The sequence below is a fragment of the Paramacrobiotus metropolitanus genome, unplaced genomic scaffold, assembly GCF_019649055.1.
Source record: "Paramacrobiotus metropolitanus isolate TYO unplaced genomic scaffold, Prichtersi_v1.0 Parri_scaffold0000008, whole genome shotgun sequence".
Classification (NCBI taxonomy): Eukaryota; Metazoa; Tardigrada; class Eutardigrada; order Parachela; family Macrobiotidae; genus Paramacrobiotus; species Paramacrobiotus metropolitanus.
The window spans coordinates 1,623,629-1,651,616 of record NW_026570228.1 but is presented as its reverse complement, the minus strand read 5'-3'; the positions used below and the strand labels follow the sequence as shown (position 1 = coordinate 1,651,616).

Below are 27,988 nucleotides of genomic sequence, written 5' to 3'. Positions count from 1 at the left end.
AGTCCCACGACAACAGAATTACGCACTGTATGTATATTATACGAGTACGTATATAGATATAAGTATGTAGAAAAAAAGTTGTATAAAACATTACGTTATCGATCTACTATCTGTATACTGTAATACTATATGTTTGATAGTTCGGCAATCCGCCGGGATACCACGGCTCCTTAATAACCTGCAAGGCAGAGGTGCGCACAAATGCAAGAATTGTCCTCTATTATAATTCTGTGAATCCTCGGTGTGTCTTTATTTACCTGAGGTACAACGTATTACACAAAACCGAAAACATCTTAATTTTTCAACATCAAAATTTCATTAAACTTTTCTGCTCCTTCCATTGTTCCTTCCATCCTCGGTACGTAAAAGGCTAAAAGCTTAAAGACGAGAAAGCGATAATAAAACTTCTGCCGCTGCCTAAACTATGTAATTAACTTAATTGAAAAAAAGATTATAGTTGCGTCGGATTAAGTATTCGATCCTAAAAAAGATTTCAAAACATGGAAAAACTGCCCAAGTCATACCTGACTTTCCGCATCTGGTGGTGGTTACCACGCATCTCAAGTTACATTCGAGAGGGCGGCTACGTTGCTGATGCGACGTACGTACTAGTACCGTACTTACGTAAGTGCAGCCGCAGGAGAGACAACTCACTGTGACTCAAACACGAACACGAACTCACTGTGCTCTCTCTGAAGCTTTCTCCCACTGTTTTTCATCTGTTTATTTTCAGTTTCGAAAACACCAGCAAACACTCTGCACGGCAGACTGTAAGATAATTGTGGAATTATCATTATTTTCAGATTTTAAATTATCGTTTTCGGCTGTTTTTAAATTAATTCGGTTGCGCAAATTTAAAATTTTACTAATCACCTGCTGGATTCGTGAAGGCCATGCGCAACGCGATCCACCGCGCAACCACGGCATTCGCTGCTAATTGAACCAGTGAAATCCGATGTTGGCGCGAGTAATGGATGGGGTTATTTGCGGATGATGTTTAGCATCCGATGTCGTCATCGCCCTGACAAGGAGCATCCCACGCTACATGATCCCCTCGTTCCTGTGATATTTTGCCTCAGTGTTGCAGGATTATGCTGAAGGAAGACAGAATGATCCAGGTGAGCGTCGTCAAGCGGTTATTGTTGTAGCAGCCACTTTCCCTGCCAACGACGCGCATTGAACACACGGCTTTTCCTCCTGTATGGGGACATGCAGCAACAATGGCCCAGGTGAACGGTAATCAGCAGAATCTGGCCATTCTGCAGCGCGTCGAGGAGCTCTTCAGCAGTAAGCTGGAGTTGTGCATGCAACTGCAGAGTCTCGTGGATACCTCGGCGCAGTCCCTGCATGCATTCCGAACGCACTGCTCCACCAGTCGAGAGCTAATTAAAGATGAGATCCGCATGCTTGAGGTAAGGAGACATTTCATAAATCAATACCCTTCAAAAAATTTCTGGAATTTTATTTTTGTTAATTTTATATCGACTTGTTTGCGCATTTTACCGATTATTATCGTTTGTTAATGAGTAGGTAAGTTAAGTATTAATATAAAAATATGCAACAAATGGGTAATCAGAAATCACTAAAAAAAGTTTTTCTTCGGAATAAAGCGGAATAAAACCGGAAACGAAATTTTTTTTGGGAAAGTACCTGTATTTTGTACAGTTCTGTGTATTGGTTTTACCATCGATTTGGCAGTGATTCATAAAATTAATATGAATTTATTCGTAATAAAAATTGTTCGCTTTCGGAATTTTGCCATTGCACAATACATTCTTGACGTCGCTTTGGCGTACATTGCTTCACGGTAGGTTTTCGGCCTTTTTCTTCTCTACAGCTGATCGAAGAATGTGATTGTCATTGGTATTTCCGTGAAAGTGCGAAGGTTCGATCAAAGATTGCAGGATGTCGTTTAACTGATTAGGGTTACTGGCACGATAGAACAATAACCTGGGCCAGACAGGATTTGTTCTTAAAAAAACTTTCTACATCATAGTTTTACAACTTAAGCGATGGAAGATTGGGCGCTTTTGATTTAGCGAAACAAAACACCGGATGTCAGCCTGTATGCACAACCCAGACAGCGGAAATGTTTTTAAATGATAAGATACGATAGCCAGGCTTCGGGCTAATTAATTAGAACTGTTTTTGAAATTGTGGAATCTCTCGTATCTTGCAATCGTAAAACGACGCGATAACGTTGATGTCTTCTTTGAAAACTTTACGTATTCGGTGAGGGATTGATTTTCCGCTTTTTCGAAAGGTTGGAGCCAGTATCGTTTTTGTAACGTAATGCGCTTCAAGGGATTTCTTTGTGCGGAATGCACGCGAAGAATTACTTAACATTATTAAATCGATTCCGATCAAATAATACAGCTTGCTTTACATCTTAAAAGGATTGTTTTAAATGTTGTACCTCTTTAATTGCTTTACATTTGTACATAAATCTTATCTGATGCAACATTGATAAGATAACATTTTATGACGTATGTGTAGTACTGACGCATTTAACTTTTCGTTAATTCGCGGAGCGGATGAAATAGATGTGTGGAAGGATAGTTTTTTTGTCCACCATGACTCCGTCAAATATTACACAATTTCGTTTTTTTCTACACAGGGTAAACTGATCCAGCGCATCGGACGCCAGTTGGCAGTACGGCGATTGCTCAGTCAGCACTTTACGCACATCTCCCAGGAGTTGAATTTGTCGCAGTATTTGGAGACTGATTTGGATGTGTTTGTGGCGCAGCGGGATGCCAGTATCAGCGGCGACTCACAGGTGTCCAGCCGGGAGTCCCTGGCGACGGAAACGGGCGACAGTGCCGTGACCTGTGTGTTGGATAAGATCCGCCTCATCCTCGACGAGGAACTGGTCCAGCTGCCCAGTCTGAAGCAGTGGCTGGAGATCGTTGGACTGCAACCGGCATGTGTCAAGGTACGCTTCGAGGAAATTAACCTGATGCGCAGTCAATTAATGCAGTATGTACTGGAAATTTTCCCGGTTTCACTTTTGATTTTGATCATTTTTGACAATCAGTGTTAATATACGATCAGTCAATTTATTAATCTTTTTTTTATATCGCCCACCCCTTTTGCCCGTATCTCGTTTGTTCGAAGTGGTTTTCAACTTCGTCGCCTGGATGTTGATTAGATTCTCCTTGTAGTATGCTTTCATTTTTTTCTAACTTTCCTGTTTATTTTCTGACGCATAAATTTCTTTCTAGAAAAAAAATATATTATTTTATAGCTGGTAATTATTTGATGCAGTATTCTTTAAGAGAGGTGTAATTTTATTCCACCAATGAATCGGATGTTTTTATAAAAGTGGTTCATATTTCAATGTTTACGCTCCAATTTGGCCTATTTTTGTTGCAATTTCTACGAAATTCTTTGTGCGCGGATCGGTTTGCAGGGGGTATCATTAAAGCGTAGGCATGCGGATCAGCTGTAAATTAGGGCGATTTAAGCGTTTTAATATTTGCATAAACACCAAGGTTATCTGCACTCGTAAACGTTCAACGAATTATTATGGCCGCGTGTGTTTGCTTTGTATTTTCTGCATGGCTGGCGCGATAATCACCAAGTATATCTTGACATGTGCGCGCGCGTAGATACGAAATTACGTAAAGATCCGTCGTACGATCGCCACGGTGTTTACACTGGCTACTGAAAGAAGGGTCTAGCGTTATGCGATTTGTAAGTACATCCGTATGTTTTGGCTGAAGATTTTGTCATGTCATATCCAGCGATGAAAAAAACGTTATCGACGGACGACCCTTTTTTTGCCAGATGTGAGCGATATATTTTCTGGACGTAAATAAGTTTATTTCTGCTTAGTGAATTCGGGTTAATTTATGGAACACGAGCGAATTTTTATTGCGAGCAGATGCTCTTGTATTTCCTGAGACAGCATATTTTTCGGGAGACGGTTTAGAATTTCACGTTGAACATTTTGAACTAATGTATTTTATTCGGCTCTGCCGTATTATGATAGCAGTTTTTGTCAAAAAATTTGTTTACTGGGTTAACGCTTAGTTAAATCAATAACTGGAATTGCGTGACAGTAAATTTTTTAACTATTTCTTCCTGAAAATTATCCGTGATTGATAAAAAAAAATTTGACTGGGGTTGTGCTTCTTTTATCACATTAGTACGCATGACTTTTATGCTTCAACATTTTTTTGTTAGCGGCATATTTTTATTTTGAGTGGTTTCCGGTGGTACCGTGATAGAACTGTGCGCCAACTGTCTGTAAAATAAAAAAAATCGGATCGTATTAAATCATTGTAATGGCTGAATGAAACACTAAGTGCAAGTGTAATTCAGGAATAGTGTGCTCATTTTTTCCGGGAATTGTCTGTGCCGTAAAAACAAGCGGGCAGTACACCAGCAGCCGGTGCCAGTCTTATCGGCTGCAGCCGGGTGAACGGGCTGATTGGGATGAGCGTCAGGTTGTTGTTTTTTTCTGCTGAATTGACAGCAGGTTTGAAGTGGGGCGGTACACATTGACGCGTATGTATACGTCGACCCTGGGCGCGCGCGCGGCGGGCAGGGAAGAGAGAGACGTCGTGTATTTGCTTTGTGTTATTCGGCTTTTCCTTCGATAATGTTCGGGCACATCTACCGGCTGTGTTGTCAGTTGGATACATCCCGGTTGGGGCTGTTGTTTTTCGATGGGGATAAATCAATGGCGGCACCTGGATGGCTGGTGGCGTTGGTTACGTGGTCGTTCAAGTGGGGAAGAAGCAGGGGAAAATCGATGATCGAGTGCGGATCAGTTGAACGATAAACGGTGGCAATATTAGCCGGTGCGTTTTATCCGGGTGGCAGCCTTTAATAACAGTGTTCGGCTGATCTAGGGGAAATGTAAAGGGAAAATGCGGGGGCTTTTAAGGGAAATGAATGACAGTATGTTATTTTGTAAAGTGCACGGGAAATGGAACATGCGAAAGCATACCGGAAACGTATTGAATATGTAAATAATAAGTCGTAAAAACAACACGCATGTATCATAAGCGTAGTTTGCTGAAAAAGAACGACAGCGAAAAATGAAATGCTGCTTTGAAAACTCGAAATTAATGTGTGAACGACTTCAGCTGTTACCTAGCCATCAGGCGTTGTTTCTCCTAAAAAACTGTCTCGGCGCCCCGAAGATTATCTACATGTTGCGGTGCTGTAATGCATGGAAATATCCTGCATTACTATACCAGCTGGACGAAGCAATGCGCTCCTGCTTCCAGAATTTGTCGAATGTACGGACCAATCACAACGACTACCCGCCTTGGCGTCAAGCAACATTACCGGTTAGCAGAGGTGGAATCGGCATCCGCCGGTCGGAAGAATTATCCCTTCCAGCCTTCCTGGCTTCGATTCATTCCGTATCCGGTTTGCTTTCTGCACTGCTGCCTAACCGCACCGCTGTTGACGTTACTGGTGCCTCGGAGTCTTGGAAATTAAAAGCCCGCCAACCTGTACTCCCGGAAGCTGCATTTCAAACGTCTCAAAAGGCCTGGGACTTGCCATTATGCAACGTATCTCTTGCGGCTCTCCTGGAGGTGTTTCAAGGAGACGAAGTCAACACAGCGCGCCTGCTTGCCCAGTCTAGGCCAGAGGCCGGCATCTGGTTGAACGCTTTGCCGTCCGCTCACATCGGTAATCTACTGGGTGACGACGAACTGAAGATCAGCATCGGCCTCCGTCTCGGTGCCACGATCTGCGAACCCCACGACTGCGTCAAGTGCCACAAACCTGTTGGTGGTTACGGGCACCATGGGCTGTCATGTGCCTTTTCCGCCGGTCGACATCCGCGCCACGGCGGTTTAAACAGTATCTTCTGCCGAGCCTTAGTATCCGCCGGTGTGCCAGCGAAACTGGAACCGCGCGGCACTTCTCACACCAGTGAACGCCGCCCTGATGGCTGCACGACTTTTGCATGGAAACGCGGATTATGCCTCGCTTGGGACGTGACCTGTGTAGACACGGTTGCGCTTTCGCATGTCAAGGCCACTTCCATCACAGCTGGTGCGGCCGCCATCCAGGCAGAGTTAAGAAAATCAGGGCTATATTCCTATCTGGCCGGCCGCTACCTATTCGTTCCGATCGCTTTTGAAACACTGGGCCCGTGGGGACCGTCGGCGATTGCCATCATCAAAGAACTGGGAAAAAAACTGCAGCAGCACACCGGAGAAGCACGCTCGCACGAATTTCTGCGGCAGCGTTTGTCCATAGAAATTCAACGAGGAAATGCGGCGTCAGTGCTGGGCACGATGGAAGGACTGGATAAGCTGAACGAAATTTTTCTGTTATAGTTTAGCATGTTTCTTTATTTCTCTTCAAATTTGTGTATTGTCGCATTGATTTGACCAATAAAGACCAAACCTCGAATTAGCGATGTGCCGTAGTGCAGTGGACTGTGGATAAGCATGAAATTTAAGAACAAAATCTATGTAACATGTAAGCATTTAACCGAAGGTAATACAGTAACGTTCTGTTTAAAAATGTGACCTCTTTTTGAAATTGACTACATGTGCGGATCTTTTTGCTCAGAATTGTCTATCCTGACAGATATGTTCGGTCAAATAAAGAATAGAATTAAGAAGGATAAACCTTTTGGAATTCATCAAGCAAATGCAAAACAAACGGAGAAAACACTATAGAATACCGAAAAGAAAGGTATAAAGGACACATTGTGCATTGCCGGGAGCACGTGGTGCCTGTATGATGTTGCAGATTATTCTTTAATGTATTTGGTGACGTTAGTTAAGTGCGTCGATGGTGCCGTGCGTGCGCCAGTCGGTTGTTGTTTAATATGCCTGATGTTGTGTGAGCGGATGAATTACGTTGATTTGTTTCTTGAGTTTAAATTTAGATGCTCCCAGGGGTATGGGCTTCCTAATGGTCGTTTTAATGCCTCCGGTGTCAGTATTTTTAACATTGCACCTTTAAGGCTGTCATGGATAACGAAAAATTTATCATCAGAATCGTAGCATGGTGGCTGGAAAAAGTATGACCCGTCTTCTAACGAATCTGCGCCACATTTTAATATAGTGAATAAATACTCAAATACGTGTTATTAGTGTTATCTGATAATAATTTTAATATTGTCAGCTTTACTTATGACCATTTCTTATGTGTTAAACTTGTGTGCATTAAATTAGAAGCGGTAAAGTTAAGAAATAATAGAATTAATAAAACAAATCAAGAAGGATCAAAATTAAAACAAACTGAAAATTTGTGTGAATTAAAATTTACAAAAATGCTACCAGATTGATTTGATTCTTTACCTAACTTTGTGAATTCTCTGGTTGGTTTTTCAATAGTTGGTATTGTTTCTTACAGGCAATCATGGAATTAGTGGGCAGCGTGGAGGAACTGCTACAGACATCGGAATCCAAATTAAAGGCGGTGATTGTCTCGTCCAGCGGTGTATGTACATGCCGCCCGGCGGACGTCTCCGATGATAGCCAGACCGTGCCGGATTCGGCGTCGGAGGACACCACCAGCCGTAAAGATTCCACGTTGCGTGTGGAGAACGGGAACACCAAGGAAAAAGGCAAACTTCCCTTCCATATACGGGAAGATGTCCGGCGTCTGATTACCGCCTGCCGATTGCTGAGGATCTATACCGGTAGGTGTTCTGAAAGTGGGAAAAATTACAAATAACCGGCGTTAATATTTCTATATTTATATTGGCCACATGACAGCTGATGGGCAGTAGGTGTGGGTTTGTTTTGATGATTCATGAATATTTGGTTCGCGGACGATCATCTGCATGCTGTTTGTCAATTTGTGCCTGGCGGGAATGTTAATGAGGCGGATTAAAATAATTTTTTGGCGCCTTAATAATGGCAGATTTGGGTGCGGTGCGAATACACTGTCTTGTCGCGCCGGAAATATTTTAAAAATTATTTTTTCTTCGGGGTGTGGTTTGTTATAAAAGTAATACAATGCTGCTGTTTTATGTGTAATCCCACAATTATTTATATTACTCATGCATAAAATGAAATGATGATGTTGCCTTTTGCGTAGTAGTACGAGTTATTTGGTTCGCATGATTTGATTGCATTTATTATTTGACAGATCGATTATTGGCTGACGATAGTGATCTCCGGGAGCTGGCCAACCTCAACCCCGCGGACCTACCCACCGGTCCCAGCGGGCACACCCCCTCCGCACAAATGCCCATTCCCAGTTCCTCTTCCTCGTCGGCCACGCCGCCCAACAGTCTGGTGCGGAAGGAATCGGTGAAATCCTTATACTGGGATAGTTGGCGGTATCGGCCGTCGAGTGCCGCGCCACCCGTCCCCGATTATCCCGGATCCGGTGGGGATGCTTTATCCCCGCAACAGCAAGTTCCCTTTTGCTCCATCCATCTCGCCGTGGACAAACGCTACGGGATGATGGAGCCGCGTCCGCCCGGGCAGCGGCTGCCGTCGATGTTATCCTCCTTCTCCTCCGATGACAACTTTCTCTCCTCCCCCTCCACCTCCCAGTCGCAGTATCCCGTCCCGGCCAATCCCTCGGCCAAGACCACGCACCGCCTGACGTCGCAGTCGTCGGTGATGTCCTCGGTCAGCACGGCGACCACCACCGGGGACGAGGCGGACGGCGCATCCATGTTCGCCGATCTGGCGTCGGCGTCGTCATCCTGCGCCAACTCGGTCTTCCCCAGTGCCAACAATATTCTGCAGTTAGTGCAGCAGTACGACACCAGTCCGGCGACGATGAAACGGCAGTACGCGGCCGCCGGAGTGGATGAGCGGGATACGCATTCCCCGCAGTCGGTGTTCCCCTCGCCCGGGGAGAATGTCATCATCCGTCCGTCTTCCTCCACCCCGTCGCTGTTGTTAACCGGGACGAATCCGGCGCAACCACACGCGCCGCAACCAAATTTGACCCTGGCGCCGACGGTGCATCGGAAGGAGCTGGTTAAATTCACGAAAAGTTCGTCGTTGGAGTCGTCGCTGCGGCACCGTCTGAATTCCGATGAAACCGGGATGCCGTTGGCCAATCATTCCACGGGGAACAGCGGGAGTAGTAATAACAGCAGCAACAGTAATATTACGTCAGCGGCGAAGATGCAGCCGGAGAAGGTGCACAATTCCAGGCGGATGCATCACAGTATTCACCACGTCTTTAAGAATCAGTTCTTCCTCACGCAGACGGTGTGCGGGTTTTGTGAGAAGCATCTGCGCGGCTTGGGACGAAAATGCCGGCATTGTAAACTGCGGTTCCACCCGGATTGCGCCGAGAAGATGCCGCCGTCGTGTGGATTACCAGACGGATTGGTCCGCGAGTATTATCATTCGATTAACCCCGGGTCGCGGGATTTCCGAGTGGGCAGCGGGAGTATCGACGCCACGACCGTTCAGGAGGATGTCAAAGTGGAGGATGATGATGATACACTGAGTGAGTTCACCAAGCGGAAACCCTCGGATGTGGAGGTGGTACTGCCGACGCATAAAAAGTTTGCCACGATTTCCAAAGGCTCGGAGATAGCCCGCGAGGGCGGGAAGACGTGGCGAGCCAATCTGAAGTGGTTCGCCTCTAAGACGCCGCCGCCGCTGGATAGTCCGAGCGGGAAGAAGACCCGGTTGAAGAAACAGCGGAGTATGTCCACCGGAAATGCGCGGGAGATTGTGAAATCGCCGGCGACACCGGTACGCACGCCGCCGTTGAGTCCGGATCTCAAGTCACCCATTGTGCGGCGGATTAGTGGGAGTTTCAGTCTGCCGAAAGATCGGCGGAAGCGGAATAATCTGGTGCTGCCGAAGGATGAGCCGAAAGTCAGTAAGAGTTTCCATAGTTTATCCACCGAGCAGGGCGGAGTGGACGGGGAGAAAGCGCGGACTCGGTTGCCATCTGGAGCGTCGCTGATGGATAAGGGTCCGGGAGGGCATGAAGGACGCACGGTATCGGTGTCGTCGACGGGTGGCGGGACGTCACCTGGAAATAACTCCCAGGTTTGTTTGTTTAGGAATTATTTTCTGAATTTTTATTTAGCAGATGGAGGTACATGCTTCACAGTTAGGTGATTTTATTTATATTGTGACTTTTCTGAATCGTACGTAATTGCGTTTTACGTAACTACGTTCTGTACGTTATGCGAATAGCGTAGTACGATGGCCGGTAGCATCTCTCATGGAAAGTTTTACAGTTGGATCCTGTTCAAATTAAATCCTGTTTCTGAATATGTTAGTACGAAGTATTTTTCTGCTTATAAGAAATAGTTTAATACATAAGCGTTTTCTTAACTGAAAGAGAAATACCAAAATGTTTTCTTGACTGAAAGAGAAAGTGTTTAGATTAAAAACGGATTTTTGTTTTTGGCCCCCGAAAGGACGTTATTGCGGAAAGAATAGGTTTTACTGTACATGTAAGGATTGGGAAGAGGCGGAGTCGGGAATTTTTTTTTAAAACTCAGTGTCACTTAGAGATGTTACTATTTTGATTTTGAAACATATGTTACATTCATGTAGTTCGCTCTGCATTGTTGCGCGTGTTGTATTTCCTGTTTTTTTTCTTCAGTTTTTCAGTAGTGTTGTTTTACAGGATTCGCTGAGCGCACCTAGCAGCAGTCTACCCTCCAGTAATTCCGCATCGGTGCCGGCGTCGCCCGGCAGCATCTCCTACGGTCGCTCCGCCTCCGGCTCCACCGGGGCACCCGTCTCGCCGCTGGCCTTAACCTCCTTTGTGCATCCGCGCAACTACCGCTCCTTCATGAAAACCGTCAAAGACCATATTAAATCGCACTTCCCCTGGCCGGCACCGCACACCAAAGACGCCAGCGGCAGCGTCCCCAAGAGCCCCACCGACACACCGGACGGGGCGCATGAAGTGCGGAAAACCCCGGTGTTCAGCCGGCGCCGGTCGGAGGATAAGACGGCCAGTCAGTGGTACGACGGGGTGAAGTCCCGGCAGCGCGTGATGACGCCGGAGGAAGAGGAGGAGTCGGTGCGGTTGGAAGCGGAGGATTCGTTTCCCTCGGAGCCGTCCAATACGTTCCCCACCGTGTTGGTGCAGCCGAATGCGTTGTTGGATGCGGTGAAGGGTAGTGGAAAGGGGAAGGATGAGAAGAAGGGACCGCGGCGGTTTTCCCTGTTGGAAGGACAGGAGGAAGCGGAGCATGCCGGGGGGACGACGGCGTTGAAAGTGCCGACCGTAGAGGTGGAGGATGATAATGAGCCCAGTTATTCCAGTGAGATCTCCGGGGATCATACGGAGACGTCGCCTATCGCGTGGCGCAGGCAGCAGAGTGTAAGTTTAGCAGACGAAATGATAGAAATTGAAAATATTGTGGTTTGTTAAATAAACAATTAAGTTTAGAATGTTAATGATTCGCTCAACACGGAGAAAGCGTTTTTAGTTTTCCTGTGTTTTTATCAGTAAACCCTAGAAGAAAAAACTGTGGGTTCGTTTCTAGTAATCTGTTCATGTTGTGAAAACAGAGTTGAATGCCTTCTTTCTCGTACTTGGACTGTAGCCCAATCACTACGATCTTGCGTGGTAGGGTTACGAAATGGAATTTATTAAGGAGAACACACAAATTTTACTCAACCGTCACAGTTTTATATACATATGATTTGGACAGTCTGAAATTCTGTTTTCAGTTGTACCTGCGTGAGCTGAACATTCCGTATGAGCAGTTGATTATTGGCGAGAAATTGGGACCGGGAACATTTGGACAGGTGTACCGGGGGAAGTGGCACGGGGATGTGGCGATAAAAACCCTCAATGACGATTATTTGTACAGCGACGCGGAGGAAGTGCATGAGGCCTTTAAACAAGATGTAAGTTTTGCGATGCTCGTTCGAAATTATTTTCACTGGTCTGAATCTTTAATCTTCAGTCGATGATGATTAAAGATTCATCTGTGCTTTATGCTGAAAGCTTTCAAAACACATTGCAAAAAGTTCTCTCTCAAATTAACGGTGATAGACAATATAGAAAAATTCCAAGTTCTTATCTAGAAAATTGTAAATATGTTTCTATCGTAAAGATAAAGATGCAGAATAGATTAACAGTCGCCTCTGAAATCCCGGAAAATATCAAGTCTGTAGCCTCATCACTACGATAATTCTTGATGCTTGCTGTAATAACGTTGGGTTACTTGGGTACCATACCTCAAAATTAATGTTTTATTTATAGTTAGCGACATTGCGGAAGACGCGCCACGACAATCTGGTGCTGTTTATGGGGGCCTGTATGAAGCGATCGCACATGGGACACCAGCAGATCATCATCACCAGTCTGCTGTCGCGCGGCCTGTCCAGTGGCTCCACCGCCAGCACCTCGGTGACCCTGCACGATCTCATCCACGAAGCCCGCGGCAAATCCCTCACGGCACCCTACAAAGTCCAGCTGAATCGCCTGCTGATCATTGCCAGCCAGGTGTGCCAGGGCATGGGCTATCTCCACCGGCGGGGTATTGTGCATAAGGATTTGAAATCCAAGAACATCTTCGTCACGCACGAAAAGTGTATCATCACGGATTATGGGCTGTTCAGTGTCAGCAAGATGTCGCAACATGGAAGGTAAAGCAAGCTAGAAAATTTTGTTTACAAATCGTTTCGTTTTATTAAATACCGGGTGCCAATTGGAATAAAACTGCGGAAAAGGTTTGTATTAAAATTTAAGTAACAGAAAAAACGGACAGATGTCGTAGTTATTTGAAATAATCTTTGCAGTATTAAGTAAATAGCATCGATTCTGCAGTTTCGGTTCTTTTTAAATGATCATAGGCAGCAGGGATATATAAAAACAAAATCACATTTAGGAGACTGTAAACATTTCTCTAAGGATTAACCAGTATTCAGTCCAAGAAGATCATACTTGACGAATAGCCCAATCACTACAATCTTGCATGATATCAGTCGTGTTTTTTTCTGAAGTAAAAACCATTTAACGTTAATTTCGACTGATGAAAACTTATGGCAGGACGACATGGTTTGGAGTGCCAGAGTTTCGAATGTAATTAGAAGGAAGAGTAATATCATCGTTCTTTCAGGAGTGACGATTTACTCTGGTTCCCGCGAAACTGGATCTGTTACCTCGCTCCGGAGATCTGTCGCCGTCTACGCACACCGCGCGATCAAAAGCGCGCGTTCCGCGCCAGCAGCAACCACAATGAGCCGCTGGTCCCCTTCAGCATCTTCAGCGACGTGTACGCCTTCGGGACGGTGCTGTACGAACTGTGCACCGGCACCTTCCCCCTCCTCTACTCCGCCAACAACGCCCAGCGCCTAGTCCACAGCATGTCCACCTCCAGCGTGCATTCCGGGGTGGGGACGCCCTCCAGCGACACCCCCTCGACGCCCAGCACCAGCCTGCCGCCCTCCACGCCCAGCAGCCTGAATTTCCCGGGTGGATCCCGGCTCCCGCGGCCTCCCGATCCCAACCTCCCGGGATCATTGGATTCAGCGCTGTTCCTCATCGCGTCCGGGGCGCATCCCATTTTTCGTTTATTCCGCTCGCGAACGGGGCAGGGTCCGCGTTCCGGGAGCACCTCCACCCCGGGTGGGGTGCCACGGGGTTCGAAGCATCCCGGATCCCCGCCGCAGACCCTGACCATCACGCCCGGGACGCCGCCGACCCCGGTGCATGCGCCGGTGTATTTATTGTCGCCGAGTATCGATGAGACGGCGGCGCGGGAATTAATTGAGATGATCAGTATCTGTTGGTCGCCCAAGATGCCGCACCGGAAGGAATTTCCGGAGCTGTTCCAGATGCTGGAACGCGTGCCGAAAAAGAGTCTGGCGCGCAGTCCCAGTCATCCTGTCCACGGAAATCATCCCGTGAAGGAGACGATACACTATTAATGGAATCGGAGAGTGTGTGTTTTTAACGTTTTGATGGTTTATGTTGCGCGATTGCGGAGCGGTTTGTTCTCTCTTTCTTCGGGCTGGTGAATAAGGATCGATTGTGATGGGATGGTTCCTAGCTTTTGCAATTTAAAATGGGTTTTGGTTTTTTTTTGCTAATTTTATTCTTTTGGATTTGTGCTTTTTTATCGTCTTAGCCTTGTTGGATGGTATGTGTGTATACTGTGTAGTATAAATGGTTTTTCGCGGCTTGCAGGTCACTTATGTTTGCCGTTGTGGCGCACATTGTACAGTAGTTCGAAGTGTTATTGACTCCAAAAAAATGGAATAAAACACGAAATGTTGGGTAGTTAGGGAGTATCTGGTTTAAAGTTTCCTAACCGACCGGCTGTTCAGTTTAACATGATGGATTTCGAAATGTTCATAATTTAACTTGGTCACGACCGTGGGATCAGAAGTAGTGGTGGAACGTGCATGGATAACGATACTTCTGATTTTTATAACTTAGTAAATAGTAATGATAGCTACCAAATACGTGTACGGGAGTGAGGGCAGTACTTACAGTAAATCATAGAAAGTAAAAGTCTACACAACCTACACATTTATTTTCTATGGTAATTTTTTGGGTAATGCGGTAGAAGTGCTCCTAGTATAAGTATGCGTCAATTTTAATGCTGCATAAAGCCAAGATAACAGAAAGATTCGCATAATCAGCCCTGATAATGGCTCGATTAAAAGCTGATATAAGTACTCGTACTTCTGTTGCTGTTATTTCTGTTACTCGTATTGTAATTTAAAGCGTGCGATATGCGCCATATTTTTATAATTTTATTACGCAATACGTCAAGTGTCAGCCGCATTAAATATTAGGAATCACATAATACGAGTTCTTTTGTACGACATAACTTTCTTGGACAGTATGACCGACAGGGCGTATGGTGTAGCGGCTAGCACGTCGGACTCTGAATCCGTCGACCCGAGTTCGATTCTCGGTATGCCCTTTTTTTGTTTTTTTTTTTATTTTTAGAGTTTTTTGAGTTTCTCCTGGAAATCTAACCAATTACTTCGATTTTTGCTTATGTTAGTTATGTATTATAAATGCTTATTACTTTAAAGTTCAAACTTTAAAGTGAAAGATCCACAAGAGCACGCTGCCGGTTGCATACGCAGATTTATAGTAACCGTGCACCCTATGGGTGGTGGTGAGCAACTTTTGGCGGGTTGGTAACGCTGACAACTCCGTACAAAGCGCATTCTTTATGCCGGTGAGCGGGTCAACAGACCGATCGTTCAGCTGACTGACCAGATTGAGCCCGATAAGAAGCCTCACACAATCGCACATGCAGCAAAACGAACACCAATAATTTTCTGAGGATTTTCCCAGTTTTCCTTCTCTTCCTTTTTGGATCTCATCCTGATAATTTCAGATGGGATCCCGTACTCACTGACATCTAATTTTTCGGTGGCATATTTATTTAGTTTTACTAAAATGTTTTTATAAAAACCGGGGATCTGTTCGTGATCACACTATCGTTGTTTTGTTCTCCATCCTTGAATTCTTATCCATTTTGATTAAATAATTTTGCAGCCTGCGCTAATTAATGTTAGAAAGATGTTGCAGTAAAAGCTGGATGATACTCCTTACTGATTAATATGTCGTGGACCGATTAAGTCATCTATAAATTCCCTGTGGATTTTTATTGGTAAGTTTTTATCGGTATGTCATCATCCGTCAATATTAAATGGAAGATTTTAAGAACTCATCGAAGATTTTCGCGCCTACGGTTTTTAATCCCGGCAGTAGTGGTGAAGTTCCCTGTTACGTGCGTATACATCAACACCTGATGTGACCGAAGTCACTCTGTTCAGTGCCGAATTTATTCTTGAAGGAACCAGTATGTTTGAGCTTTTTCTGCGGTGCTTAATTTCACATGGATTTCGAAAATTTTTGAGATTGCGATAATATTGATCTTGTGCGCATTTTTTCCATGAGAAATATGAATATTTAAATTTGCTTGTCGTCGTAGTGGAGCGTGGATGGCGACAAAGCTACTGATAAAACGCATGACGTGCGCTTGTTCGATTTATCGTTTGTGAAAACCAAACTGAGGTTGTATCGTTTTCTTTGTCGCGTTGACTTAGCAGATACCGTGATAGGCAGGACATTTTTAATTGTCAATATTATCCTGATAAGCGGGCGTAATGTCGCCGTTTGCGGTTTTGCCGCTGTCAAATGATTACTGTGCGGTACGTCAGGCAGAGATCAATTGCCGTGGCATAATTCTGATAATTGCGTTTTCGACATTTTTGCCGCCTTTTTATCGCATTTTTGTCGCCCCTGACGTAATCGCGTGGGAAGGTTTCCGGTGCCTTATTTGGAAAAGAGAATTTGTTCTAGTTTCCTATCGGAAACTCGATCGGCCAGTCAACAAAGTATTTATTAATAAATAAATACTTATATTTTGAGACGAATTTTCAAGGGAAAACGAAAAAGTGCGGGATCTTTGGGGCAAAAAGATCTTTGGCCGCAAATATTTCTTTCGAGCTGTTTTATTTCTGTAGTTTACTCAGCTTTACTGGGATTAATGAAATTGTATAATAATTATTAAATTCTTATTAAGTGTTCAATTTTTCGGCATAAAAAATTTACGAGATATTGATATTGATGCAGTAATTCCGGTTGATTTATACGAGTACGACTGACTTCAGGTGATTTATGATTTAATACTGATATATCGATTACTATCCCTCAAATACGTAATATTATAGAAATCTATACAACCATATTTTTTGTTATTAATTTTCTAAACTGGCCGTAATTTATATCGCTTATTTATCTTTGAATGAATGCTTCCGCACTGGCACATTTGGGTATTTGTGATGGCTATTTGCCTAAACACGTTGTTTTCTGCTTATGTTTACTCATTTATTTATTCACTTTTGTGCTTATTTATAATATTAAACTTACTTTGCTTAATTTTACGCTGAATAAAAATTTTCTGTTCTTAAAATTGATTTGTTATATGCGCATGTGATCTCGAATGTATGTATGTACGTTTACAGGTGTCGATAATACTGGAAAAGATTTGTTCAGGGTTTTTTTGCGTATTATTACTTTCGCATTGCACTTTCAAATTGTTTTAATTTGCAGCAAGTCCTGAAATGTTCGATTATATTGGTCTTGTTTGTAACTGTGTGATGCCGGCGATAAATCCGTTTACAAGATGCATTAGAAGTACCAAGACAAGACGAGAGAAAAGTAGCGCATCACCGCGCATACATATTTCTGGGTAAATTTGGCGGGGTGTTGCTGTGTGTTTGTGGTGCTGAGAGTAGAGACTAGAGAGAGAGCCGAGAGACAGGCGATTTTGATGTTTTGTATGTTTAGACTACAGTTATGGCAGACAGGGACATAAATGTTCGTACATATTTCTCTTTGTTTGTCAGGCGCTGTCAAAATCGATAAGGCGCGCTTACTTTTGTGCCGGCAGCGGGGACTGAATGTGAATTTAATCGTTTGTTGTCGCGCTGTATGTATGTTTCAGTATTGCATTTTACAACGGTTGGATGCGGCTTTTCAATAATTGATGGTGGCGCGTATATAAAAGCTGTAAAGTTCTTGAAATTGCTGTAGAATTTTTAATATACCCGGCTGATAATACTGTTGAAAATTCTGGGCGGGAAATCTTCGAGGTATTTGTGCGAGGTCTTACAAGTTCAAATGAAAAGATCTGCTTTCAGTATTGCATATTCTTATGTTTTTGTAAGCAGGCTACATTTCTTTTTTACAAAATTCCTCGATTATTTGTTGTTGGGCGTGTTGCATAATTATTTCGGTATTAAAGAGGTTGATTTTATTAATTTCTTATAATTTGTTTTAAGTCCTGAGTTGTGATACAAATTATAATTAAATTGAAACTGGTTGTTTTGTGGTCACTTCAATGATTATTGAAAATAATAATTGAAAAATTTTTTTAGTCTTCATAATGTTTCGATACATACTTTGAAATCTTGTTGCAGTCTTTCGTCTAAAGTTTGGAAAAAGATTATTTATTTTAATCGGGTTTCGGTCTTGGTTGCAGTTGAGTTGATGTTTTCCTGTTAATTTCTTCTTCCTTTTCTTAATTTCCCGTCATGAGCAGTCAGAAGAAACCCGGTCGAGGCAAACCCCGTTTAATGTTGTCGCTGACCTGTGCTGAATCCTTCGCGGAGATTGACGAGATGCTGGAGATGCCGTCGCCGCTGCAAGTGACCCCGCCACCGGCCAAAAACCCTGGCGCGAGCCGCTCCGGTAAGAAAGCCGGTCGCGGCGGCGTCATGTGCATCGTCAAGGGCAACTGGAGCGCGGAGGAGGATCGCCGACTGGCGCAGCTGGTGGAGCAGTACCTGAACGACGCCGCCAACGCCACGACGCGCCAGGAACGCCGCGGACTGAGTACACGCTGGTCGGAGATCGCCAAGGAGCTGCCGGGACGCGTGGGCAAACAATGCCGCGAACGGTAAGGATTACAAGGTCCAAACAAAAAAATATGGCAACGAAATAAAAATTTTATACATTTTTAGCCTTTTTTTTTACATTGTACTGGTGGAATCTATGGTGAACTTTGCGCATTTTACATTGATTTTTGAAAATTCATTTGCGTTATTACTACAAGCGTGTGTATCGTGCTCCTGGTCTTCGATTTGGCGGTGTATCAGCTTCTCTCTCGGTCACTGTTTTGTGTTGACCCGTGTAAAACAGCGCAGCGGTAGTTGCTGTGCACCTGTTCGCTTACGCGCCGGTAAACAATGTTTTTACGATGGCACCGTTGTATTTTTATTGTCTGTTTGTCAATAGCTGGCACAACCACCTGCGACCGGACATTAACAAGGGCCGTTGGAGTTTCTCCGAGGAGATCATCATCTTCGTGTGCTGGAAGCACTGGGGCAGTCAGTGGGCGCGGATTGCGCGGTTATTGAAGAGCCGATCGGATAATCGGGTCAAGAACCACTGGAATTGCCATATGAAACGCCGGCTGCAGCGGGATCAACCGTATTACGATTTCATGATGCAGGGATATGCGTACTTGTCCACTGTCTACGTGCCGCCGGAAGGAGTGAGTTTTCGGAATAATTGTGAATTTAAATTTCACTATTTGTTTAATTTTGATAATTTGGATTTTAGTTTAAATTTGGTACTTTAAAGTTATCAACTTTGAGCTAAACTGTATCAGAGCTAACCAAAGCAGAAGAAGATATAAAATAAAGAAGAGTAAGAAGATCAAAAATGAAATTTTCGCTAACTGTTAGGAATAAGGTCAGCGTTGCGTGTTTAATTAGCAAAATATTGTAATTTATGTTATGGCTGATTTTTCTGCAGTTGTTTGTTTATTAGGAGGAAGAGGCGGATGATGATTGCTTCCAGCAAGCCTTGGTGCCCCATGTGACACAGTATCTGAAGGATCACAGTGACGAGTTGGAACAGATCCCGTTTTTCACGCCCTGCAACCGCAAGGAACGGGGCAGTTTTCGTAGTGTCTCTTCACCGGATCTGCTTAGTGACTATCATGTGAGTGCATCACTGATGTTTTTACGTCGGAAGATCTTTAATGCAAATTAATTACATATGTTATCGTGCCTATCCAGTTTTGGATGTGCGCTTTGATAAATCAGTTTTACTGGTTGAATTAATTATTTTGTAAAAGCACAAATAAAAATTAGTTAATTGTTTTAGATTCGTTAATAAAATATGGGTGAGATGTTTGAATTTATTTTTTACCGTACGATTATAGTTGCGCATTTGTAGGCACCGCCGTTACACGAACACAAGAAACCTGTCAAAAAGACAAAAAAGACCAAGAAACGCCACTGCCCACCGCCAGCGACCACCGGCGTCAGCATGGTCCAGCAGCGCACCTGGCAGGAACCGGTGGAGCAGCAGTGGGAATTCGATGAAGAGAACCAGTTCCTGCACAATGTCCACGCGGTGTATACGCAGCCGATGGCCCATCAGCCGGCCGGCGGCATGGAGCCCTACATCAAAGTGGAGCACGACATGGCGGGGCTGGCGTCGCCCATGCATCCCATGGAGTATCAGTATCACGACGGGAATCCCTTTTACTATTCCCCCTATCGTCCGCTAGATCTGGAACCGGGCACCATTGGCGAGGAGATGTTGCGCACGCTGAATAATTCCTGCGATCCGTTGTTGTCGGTAGGTTTTGCATGTTGTAAATAAAGTCAATGGAGTTGATTTTTTTTATTTTCATGAATAATACTTTGTAGATTATTAAACAGCAAAACGTTGCGCAGTTTATATGGAAGGTGTCGGAAATTTTTGGTTCTGATTACCTGTCCGATTTACTTTGTCTTCATTTGACATACGTTTGGTTCAAGTGCTTCAGTACTTTCCTTTCTTTGACCCTGGTAATAAGTGGAGATTGTAGTGCAATGGCAATTTCAAGATTGCACCGGAAGGCATCAAATACCCTAAAAACTTTATTCAACCGATAAAATTCAGTCAAAAAAGTCAGTCTCTTTATATTTTTCGACAGTTTTAATTTTGTTGTTTGTGGTTGGTGTGTTTGTTTCGTTGTGGGCTTTTTTTCTAATGGGCTTAGAGCTACCAACAGCATAAACGATATCTTTTCCGTTTTTCCCGAGTTTTATATTAATTTTTCCTTTTCTTTTCTTTTGCAACAGAAAGCAGCCATGGGCGATTTCCACTGTTCACCACGTTACACGCAGCGCGCCGTGACCTCCACGCCGCTGAAACAGACATCCACCTTCAATGTGCCGATGAGCGAGTGCGGCTATAGTCCCCTGAGCGGCGGCGGTCGCCTGCTGACCAGCCACGACGATCCGGCCAGTTTCATGTCGCCGGTGCGGCGCTGCTACAGCCATGTGTCGTCCACGCTGAACGAGACATCTCTGTGGACGCCCGTGAAGGACAATTTACCGGAGTACCGGGCGGAGGAGACCATGATGTTCTCGCCGCCGGTGAAACTCAGCAGCATTGTCACCCCGCAGCCTATTCGTGAGGCGCTGGCGCGCGGGGATTCCAGTCGGCGAACGCTGAGCCCGGAAGAGGTTGGTTTCTTACAGTAAATGTTGTGAAACAATAAAAATAAATTACAGTAAATTAATACAATACAATAAATTAAATTTTTGTGTTATATTTAAATAATTGTTAATAAATGGAATTTGATCAGTAGTAAATAAATTTTTGTGTTGTAGCTGGAGAGTCCGAATCGATTGTTCAGCGATGCCAGTGAGTTGATTGATGGAGAGATGAATCTGAGTCAGTGTAGTCAGCTGAGTGCGAATTATAAGGTGAGTTGCAACTACTGTAGATTGTGATGCTTTGGTAAAAAATATGTAAAGAATTACGTTAAAATCAGAAATTAGTGCCGATTTGTTCTTGTCAGTGCTGTCATTATTATGCAGATCGCAAAAAATTTGCCCATTTCGAGTAAATCCATCACCGACGGCATACATTTTTTTAAACTGCACTCGTATAGTACTATGAATACTTCTTTAGTAGTAGTCGTTCCCAAATGCCGTTCTACTACGATTTGTCCCTGTGAATCCCTGATTCACGCAGACAGCGCGCTTAATCAATATGCTTCAAAAGTTGGAAATTCGAAATCTCTAATCTACTAACGTGAAGATTAAGCAATTTTCTTAAACAACTTTCGTGAGCACATTAAGTTATTAAGACATTGGAATCGAGGACCTTTCCCGTTGTGTTACGAACAACATTATTTTCTTAGATGAAAATGCTAAACGCTCGACTCGGGTTGAAATTGCGTAAACCAGTTTTCGGTGTATCGTGTCATATTCGTAAGCTTTATCGAATCGTCTCGTCAGTATTTAAAAGAAAAGGCGACCGAATTTCGTTTGGGCAGGGCCGTGTGCAGTCGCATAGTATCCTGCAGACACCGGACAACGCCCTATCGAAATGCCGTCGCCGTCTAACGGACCAGTGGGGAACGCCGAGCAGTGCTGTATCCGGTGGATCCTTCGCGTCGTCCGGTTACGGATCCTTCCACATGACTCCCTTGTGAACGTTGTCCTTTCCTTCTTCCACGTCGGTTGTTCTGGTTATTAAACTGCGCCCGTTCGAGTTTTTGGTGTTTGTGGAATGCAGTTTGCTTGGCTTCCGGATTGATTTTTAGTACTTTATAAGCACGGTCAACCTGTTACGGAATCTGTTTTTTTGAGAAACACTTACACAGTCCACTGGTCGTCCTTTTCTACACAGAGTTTATTCTCAGCTGGATTACTGTATTTTTAACTAATTGAAAGAATCGGTCTTCGGTAATATTTCGTCCATTTGTTGCATTAATTGTTTTTGCTTTTGGATTTCTTAGTTTCTCTGGCCCGGAAGAATTTTGCTGTGCTGTTGTTTATAATGTCTATACATCTTATACATGACGCTAATCTGATCATAAAAGATATTAAAATCATAATGATTGAATTTGAACATTTAACCTTTGAAAAAAAATAGGCAGTAAAAATATGAGTGTATTGTGCACAGTCCCTTCTCGTGTTAATTGGGACAAATTCTTTATTTGATTGTATTTACTGAGTGGCGCTCATTGATGTGCATATTGAAAAATAAATTACAAATTATCAAAAATAGGCATCTTTTTATTTGTAGGCATCACCTTGTAATTTGTGAGCTTGAAAGCTTCTGTAAAGCCACCATACTTGTAAAAGTATGTCAAGCTGCAACAATATCTGTTACTGACGATGAGTCGAATACTGACTATACATGTTTATACGTATACTAGCTTATTCAACTAATTCAAGTATTAGCTTCTTTATTATTACTATATAAAGAAAGTACTACTAGCTTCTTTATTATTATGAAGAAACAAACTATCTTCTGCTTTCTACGATTGCTTTTTTGCGTTACATATTAAAATTTTGGGCTGTTTTGGTTTGCAATTTGCATTTATTACCAGTGGAATAGTTTTCCACTGGCAGAAAAAAATAGAAAAACAAAATGACGAAACCCCGCACGGAAGTTAATTAATAGAATTGCATTTACTTAACGCTGTCAGATATAGCACATGACCCGGTGTTTGTGCGGGGAAAACCACCCGTGCGTTTTTTCACCAGCTTAACAAACAAAAAATAATATCAAGAGGCGTCGACTTTTGCAAGTGATGAAAGTCGCCTCAAGCTTGTTTCGCCATGCTGTATTGTAGACGTATTGCTTCTATTTTCTTTTCTATTTCGATGTCTCTGTACATGTAGGTAAACGTAATTAATTTCGGTGGAAGGTAAATATTTGTAAGTGCAAGTGCGATTGTTGTGAATGGCATTGCACCCTTAAGCAAGTTCTGGTAACCGGAAAAAAACTATTGGGAAATCTGGCAGTTGTTTTTTCGACGTAAGCCGCATTCCGGACGGTATCTCAGCGGGGGCAGGTGCCTATTTAAGCACCAACCACTGCCGGACGGATTATCATTTGCACTTGCCAGTTTGAAACTCAATCCTTTTGCTAGTGTTGCAATACGTGTTAACTGTCATAGTTTCGCTCCATATTTAATCAAACAGTATCGACCATGGTCCACTCCGCCGCCATCATCCTTTCTCTTCTTCTCGTCTTACCCGTGACGCTGTCCCTTGTAGCCGCAGGTTAGTCGCATTTTCATGACCTTTAAATTTATTATGTTTTCTTGAGCTGTTGTTCACTTAACAATATTGCACTGATGGAACGTAATCGAAATTGCAGCTAGTACTGAAGACTGGAAAGGAAAGTAATGAGGTTGTTAATGTAATTTGTAGAAGATAGTGCGGAAAGGTCACTGGAGAAGCGGGCCGCGGAAGCCGCGGCACTGTCCCGGGATTGGACGTACATTCGCGAGAAGAGGGAGACAAAGAAAGAGGAATGCAAGAAGAAGAAGGATGAATGCACCGACCGATGCATAAAACCGATGGTTCCTGGAAACCGGGGAGCCGGAGCTGCTGAAGCCGGCTGCGAAGTGGGGTGTGCGTTGAAGAAATGCTAATGAGTTCTGTCCGATCTGCTGTTGGTCTTCTACAAGTTTGCAGCTAAAAATTTACAGTTAATTACACTTTGTGTACTTCTATGTATTTCCTACCTTGTGCTTACCTTTATTTTGCAGTTTTATCTGCGTGCTTTGTGCTGTCTTTATGCAGTTACAGTATAAACAAATCTCCAATATATTAATATGAGGGTGTTATGGCTGTATACGTTTCAACTGGATTTCACTTATCCGATCAAAGACGCTGCGCTCTGACTAACCTGGAAAATTTAATAAAAAAACAGGAACAAATTTTGTTCTCACGTTAGTTCATCATTTATTCCGTGATAAAAATGATGTAAAAATTTGATTATTTAGCTGCACCTCTAATTAAGTAATATTTTATGGGCAGATTGCAAACTTCGTTGAGTTGCCTTTTAATACAAATCGTCCACTGCGCTCACTGCAAAATTAAAAATTTGATATTGAGTACGACCTAAACTGGATACGGAGTAACATCTTTTTGTAACAGTGTAAAAAGGTAATTTAATATCACAATTAGCATTTAAGTATGCCACTTAATAATTACGTATAGCGGCTAATTATTATTACCTATTCAAAATGTATAAAAAGATACCTATAATACAGGACAAATACATAAAAAAAGGGCGTGTATACTTCCTGCATGCAGTGCTTCTGCGGGTGTTGATTGGTGAACACCAAGTGGGATCAGAATCATCAGACAGCCGAAAACAATAATACCATCAGTGACCAGTCCATATTCGCGGTCAGTTTTTGTCAATTTTCGAAAAACTGAACTTTGGCGCATTTTGTTTACCTTTTGTTGATGCATTGTTTGGGTGCGATGTGGCAGCGGATTGCAGTATTTTTTGTACAGATTTTATACTGTTACAAATATCCTAGAATCGGAACGGCATTGAAAAACTACAAAGTCAAGCAATGGATGACGAAGATTGCCCCCATGGTTGCGAATGGGTCAAGTTTCAGCGAGCTCGACTATTGCTGTTATTAATTTCTCCTTTCCCCAGATAATATTAGTGTCAAGACAAAACGCCTGACGTCATAGAAAAGATGTTTAATTTCTTCTTTCCTTTTCTTAATTCCCCGCCATGAGCAGTCAGGAGAAACCCGGTCGAGGCAAACCCCGTTTAATGCTGTCGCTAGTGACCTGTGCTGAATCTTTCGCCGAGATTGACGAGATGCTGGAGATGCCGTCGCCGCTGCAGGTGACCCCGCCACCGGCCAAACACCCCGGCGCGAGCCGCTCCGGGAAGAAAGCCGGTTGCGGCGGCGTCATGTGCATCGTCAAGGGCAACTGGAGCGCGGAGGAGGATCGCCGGCTGGCGCAGCTGGTGGAGCAGTACCTGAACGACGCCGCCAACGCCACGACGCGCCAGGAACGCCGCGGACTGAGTACACGCTGGTCGGAGATCGCCAAGGAGCTGCCGGGACGCGTGGGCAAACAATGCCGCGAACGGTAAAGTTTTTGTGTAAGGTCAAATAAAAAATGTAGTGTCGAAACAAAATGATTTTTAGATTTTTAGCCTTTAACTAATTGCCGGTTTTTAGGCTAAAAATCTAAAATCGCCTGACCTACGCTTAAAGAGATTTAAAGAGATTTGAGCGGAAACGTAGCCCATATTCTACGATGTTTATGTCAGTTTAAAGCGCAAAGAATTTAACTGTTCGGATTGCGGAAAGCCTTACTTAGTTTTATGTTTATCAGATAATGTTTTAAGGAAACACTTATAAGCTCGATCCGTTGCTTTTGCTTAAGTCGAAATTGCTTAAACAGTTGTTCAGTGAATTGTAATCTTGTATTGAATCGCCAATACCGTGAAAAATCGTTGAGTGAAGAATTTTGTTGTGTAGGGCCATGTGCAGTCGCATAATATCCTGCAGACACCGGACAACGCCCTGTCGAAATGCCGTCGCCGTATGAAATGCCGAGCTGTGCCGCATCCGGTGGTTCCTTCGCGTCGTCCGGTTACGGATCCTTCCACATGACTCTCTTGTCGTAAATCATGTCCGTTTCTCCTACGCCACGTCGATTGTTCTGGTTAATTACAATTACGCCCGTCCGCCTTCTTGGTGTTTGTGGAATGCAATTTGCTTGGCTTCCGGTCAGATTTTTACCGTTAGTACTTTATAAGCACGGTCACGTGACCTGTTATGGCCTCTTTTTTGAGAAATACTTACAAATTCCACTGGTGGTCCTTTTCTACATAGACAACTGAATTGTTTTAACTAACCATAAGTATCGGTCTTCGGTAATATTTTGTCCATTTGTTGCTTTTGGATTTCATTGTTTTTTGTGGCCTGGAAGATTTTTGCTGTGCTGTTGCTCATAACGTCCTTAAATCTACGAGTATTTATACATACGGTAACCTGTTAATTAAAGATGATGGAAATCAAAATATTGCATTCACAATCGTGTTGGAGTAAAATAAGCGAACGCGGTTTCCCGGCGATACGGTCGGTATCACAGCAGGCCGGCATTGTCCTGCTACAGCTAAAAATAACTAATAATTATTAACATTTCTTATTTCATCGCTAGGCATATATACTCTGTGCATAGATGTATCGCATTAGCCAAAAATTACAGATACAGAGTAGACCCGTTACCATATGTACATTAGGTATACCGATAAAGAAACAGAAACACAAATGTATCTTCTGCTGTCCATTAGTGCCTTTTAAAAAATATTTAAAATTTTGAAAAAAAAACGTGCTAAAAAACGTGCATAAAAACGTGCTATCGGTCCTGAAAGTAACGATGGTTTTAACTTTTAACGTGCTCCATAATCCATATAGAGGCTCGATTGCAGTTACGTACAACTGAACTGTATCGCAGTACCCATATTCTGGAGTCCCCGCGTTCAAATGCGGCGTTGTAAATCGCATTGCACGTTTCTGAAAGAAATGCTACGTGGAATAGTCTTTCGAAAAATTTGGTAATCACTAGCTTCGAAGCAATCCGGATCCCGGATAGCCTGTTATGGTTGTACGGTTGCGCCTGACCGGCGACAGATGCCTATTTAAGCACTGACGATTGCCGGACAAATTATGATCCACCTACCATTATTTTTGAAACTTAGCCATTTTGCATTTTGCTACGAGTCTACTCTCATCGTTTTATTTGGTGGAGCTAACTGAACGCATCGACCATGCTCCACTCCGCCGCAATCATCCTGTCTCTTCTTCTCGTCTTGCCCGTGGCCCTGTCCCTTTTAGCCGAAGGTTTGTCGAATATTTGTGACCTTTACATTTGTTTTCTTTTATCCGGTATATGCAGTACCCAGTTCACTTTAACAATGAGCAATTTAGCCTGCGTTGTTATCAACTAATTAATATTGCATCTGGAAAGGTCAAAAGCAAAGGAATAACGTTGTTTTTGTATAACTTGTAGAGGCTGGTGCGGAAAGGTCACTGGAGAAACGGGCCGCGGAAGCTGCTGCACTGTCCCAGGATTGGGCGTACATTCGCGAGAAGAGGGAGACGAAGAAAGAGGAATGCAAGAGGAAAAGGGACGAATGCACCAACCGATGCACCCGACCCGGTCTTCTTGGTAACCGGGGAGCCGGAGCTGCCGAAGCCGGCTGTGAAATAGCGTGTGCCACGAAGAAATGTAAATGAGTTCTATGCGATAAAAATCTTTTGCAAGCTAAGAATTTTCAGCTAACTTGTACAGATAAGTTACTCGTAATACGCTATGTGTATATAGTTTTATCCGCGTATTTTTCCTTTATTTTCCTGTATATTAATAAATGTCCAGTTTTTATTATTGCAGTAAGTCTGTTATTGTTGTAAACGTTTACCGGTATGGCATTTCACTTAAGCAATTAAGGAAACTGCACTCTGACTGACATTCAAAATTTAAAAGGTACCAAGTTGATTCATCATTTCTCTTAAGCAATTAAAGAAACTGCACTCTAACTGACATTCAAAATTTAAAAGGTACCAAGTTGATTCATCATTTCTCAGTAAGCGTTTTTGATTTTTCAAGATTTGACTACATACACATTTTTGCACATCTAGTTTAACACAGTTCACATAACCTGAGATCAAGTTTGTATATACGTACAGTACTTACTAACAGTAATTAAAACAGTATAATATAATTATGTTGCTGAACCTCTAACTGATCTATTATGTGCAAATTGCAAACTT

At 43.4% G+C, this 27,988-nt stretch overlaps 2 protein-coding genes and 1 non-coding gene across 7 annotated transcripts; all 3 read left to right on the top strand.

Annotated features, from left to right (window-relative positions):
* Positions 1 to 744: 744 nt before the first annotated feature.
* LOC129582684 (uncharacterized) lies at positions 745 to 14,159 on the top strand. The gene is made up of 8 exons (XM_055474264.1): positions 745 to 1,412; positions 2,618 to 2,935; positions 7,339 to 7,627; positions 8,080 to 9,962; positions 10,552 to 11,256; positions 11,610 to 11,789; positions 12,148 to 12,533; positions 13,007 to 14,159. The coding sequence occupies exons 1-8, from the start codon at positions 1,221 to 1,223 to the stop codon at positions 13,815 to 13,817; spliced, it is 4,764 nt and encodes a 1,587-aa protein (XP_055330239.1). The 5' UTR covers positions 745 to 1,220; the 3' UTR covers positions 13,818 to 14,159.
* A 569-nt stretch (positions 14,160 to 14,728) lies between these two features.
* On the top strand, positions 14,729 to 22,257 carry LOC129582644 (uncharacterized). Of its 5 annotated transcripts, none has more exons than XM_055474208.1 (8): positions 14,729 to 14,812; positions 17,903 to 18,319; positions 18,658 to 18,916; positions 19,195 to 19,368; positions 19,606 to 20,013; positions 20,502 to 20,888; positions 21,036 to 21,131; positions 21,707 to 22,257. In XM_055474208.1, exons 2-8 carry the CDS (start codon positions 17,955 to 17,957, stop codon positions 21,863 to 21,865), a joined length of 1,848 nt encoding a protein of 615 aa, XP_055330183.1. In that variant the 5' UTR covers positions 14,729 to 14,812; positions 17,903 to 17,954; the 3' UTR covers positions 21,866 to 22,257. The 5 variants fall into 5 exon arrangements, with proteins under 5 accessions (XP_055330183.1, XP_055330184.1, XP_055330181.1 ...); XM_055474209.1 differs by lacking the exon at positions 14,729 to 14,812 and adding an exon at positions 15,174 to 15,523 and having other exon boundaries at positions 17,963 to 18,319; XM_055474206.1 differs by lacking the exon at positions 14,729 to 14,812 and adding an exon at positions 15,174 to 15,523.
* Positions 14,750 to 14,821, top strand: Trnaq-cug (transfer RNA glutamine (anticodon CUG)). Its single transcript has one exon. It is a non-coding gene; the product is annotated as a tRNA-Gln (tRNA).
* Positions 22,258 to 27,988: the final 5,731 nt, after the last annotated feature.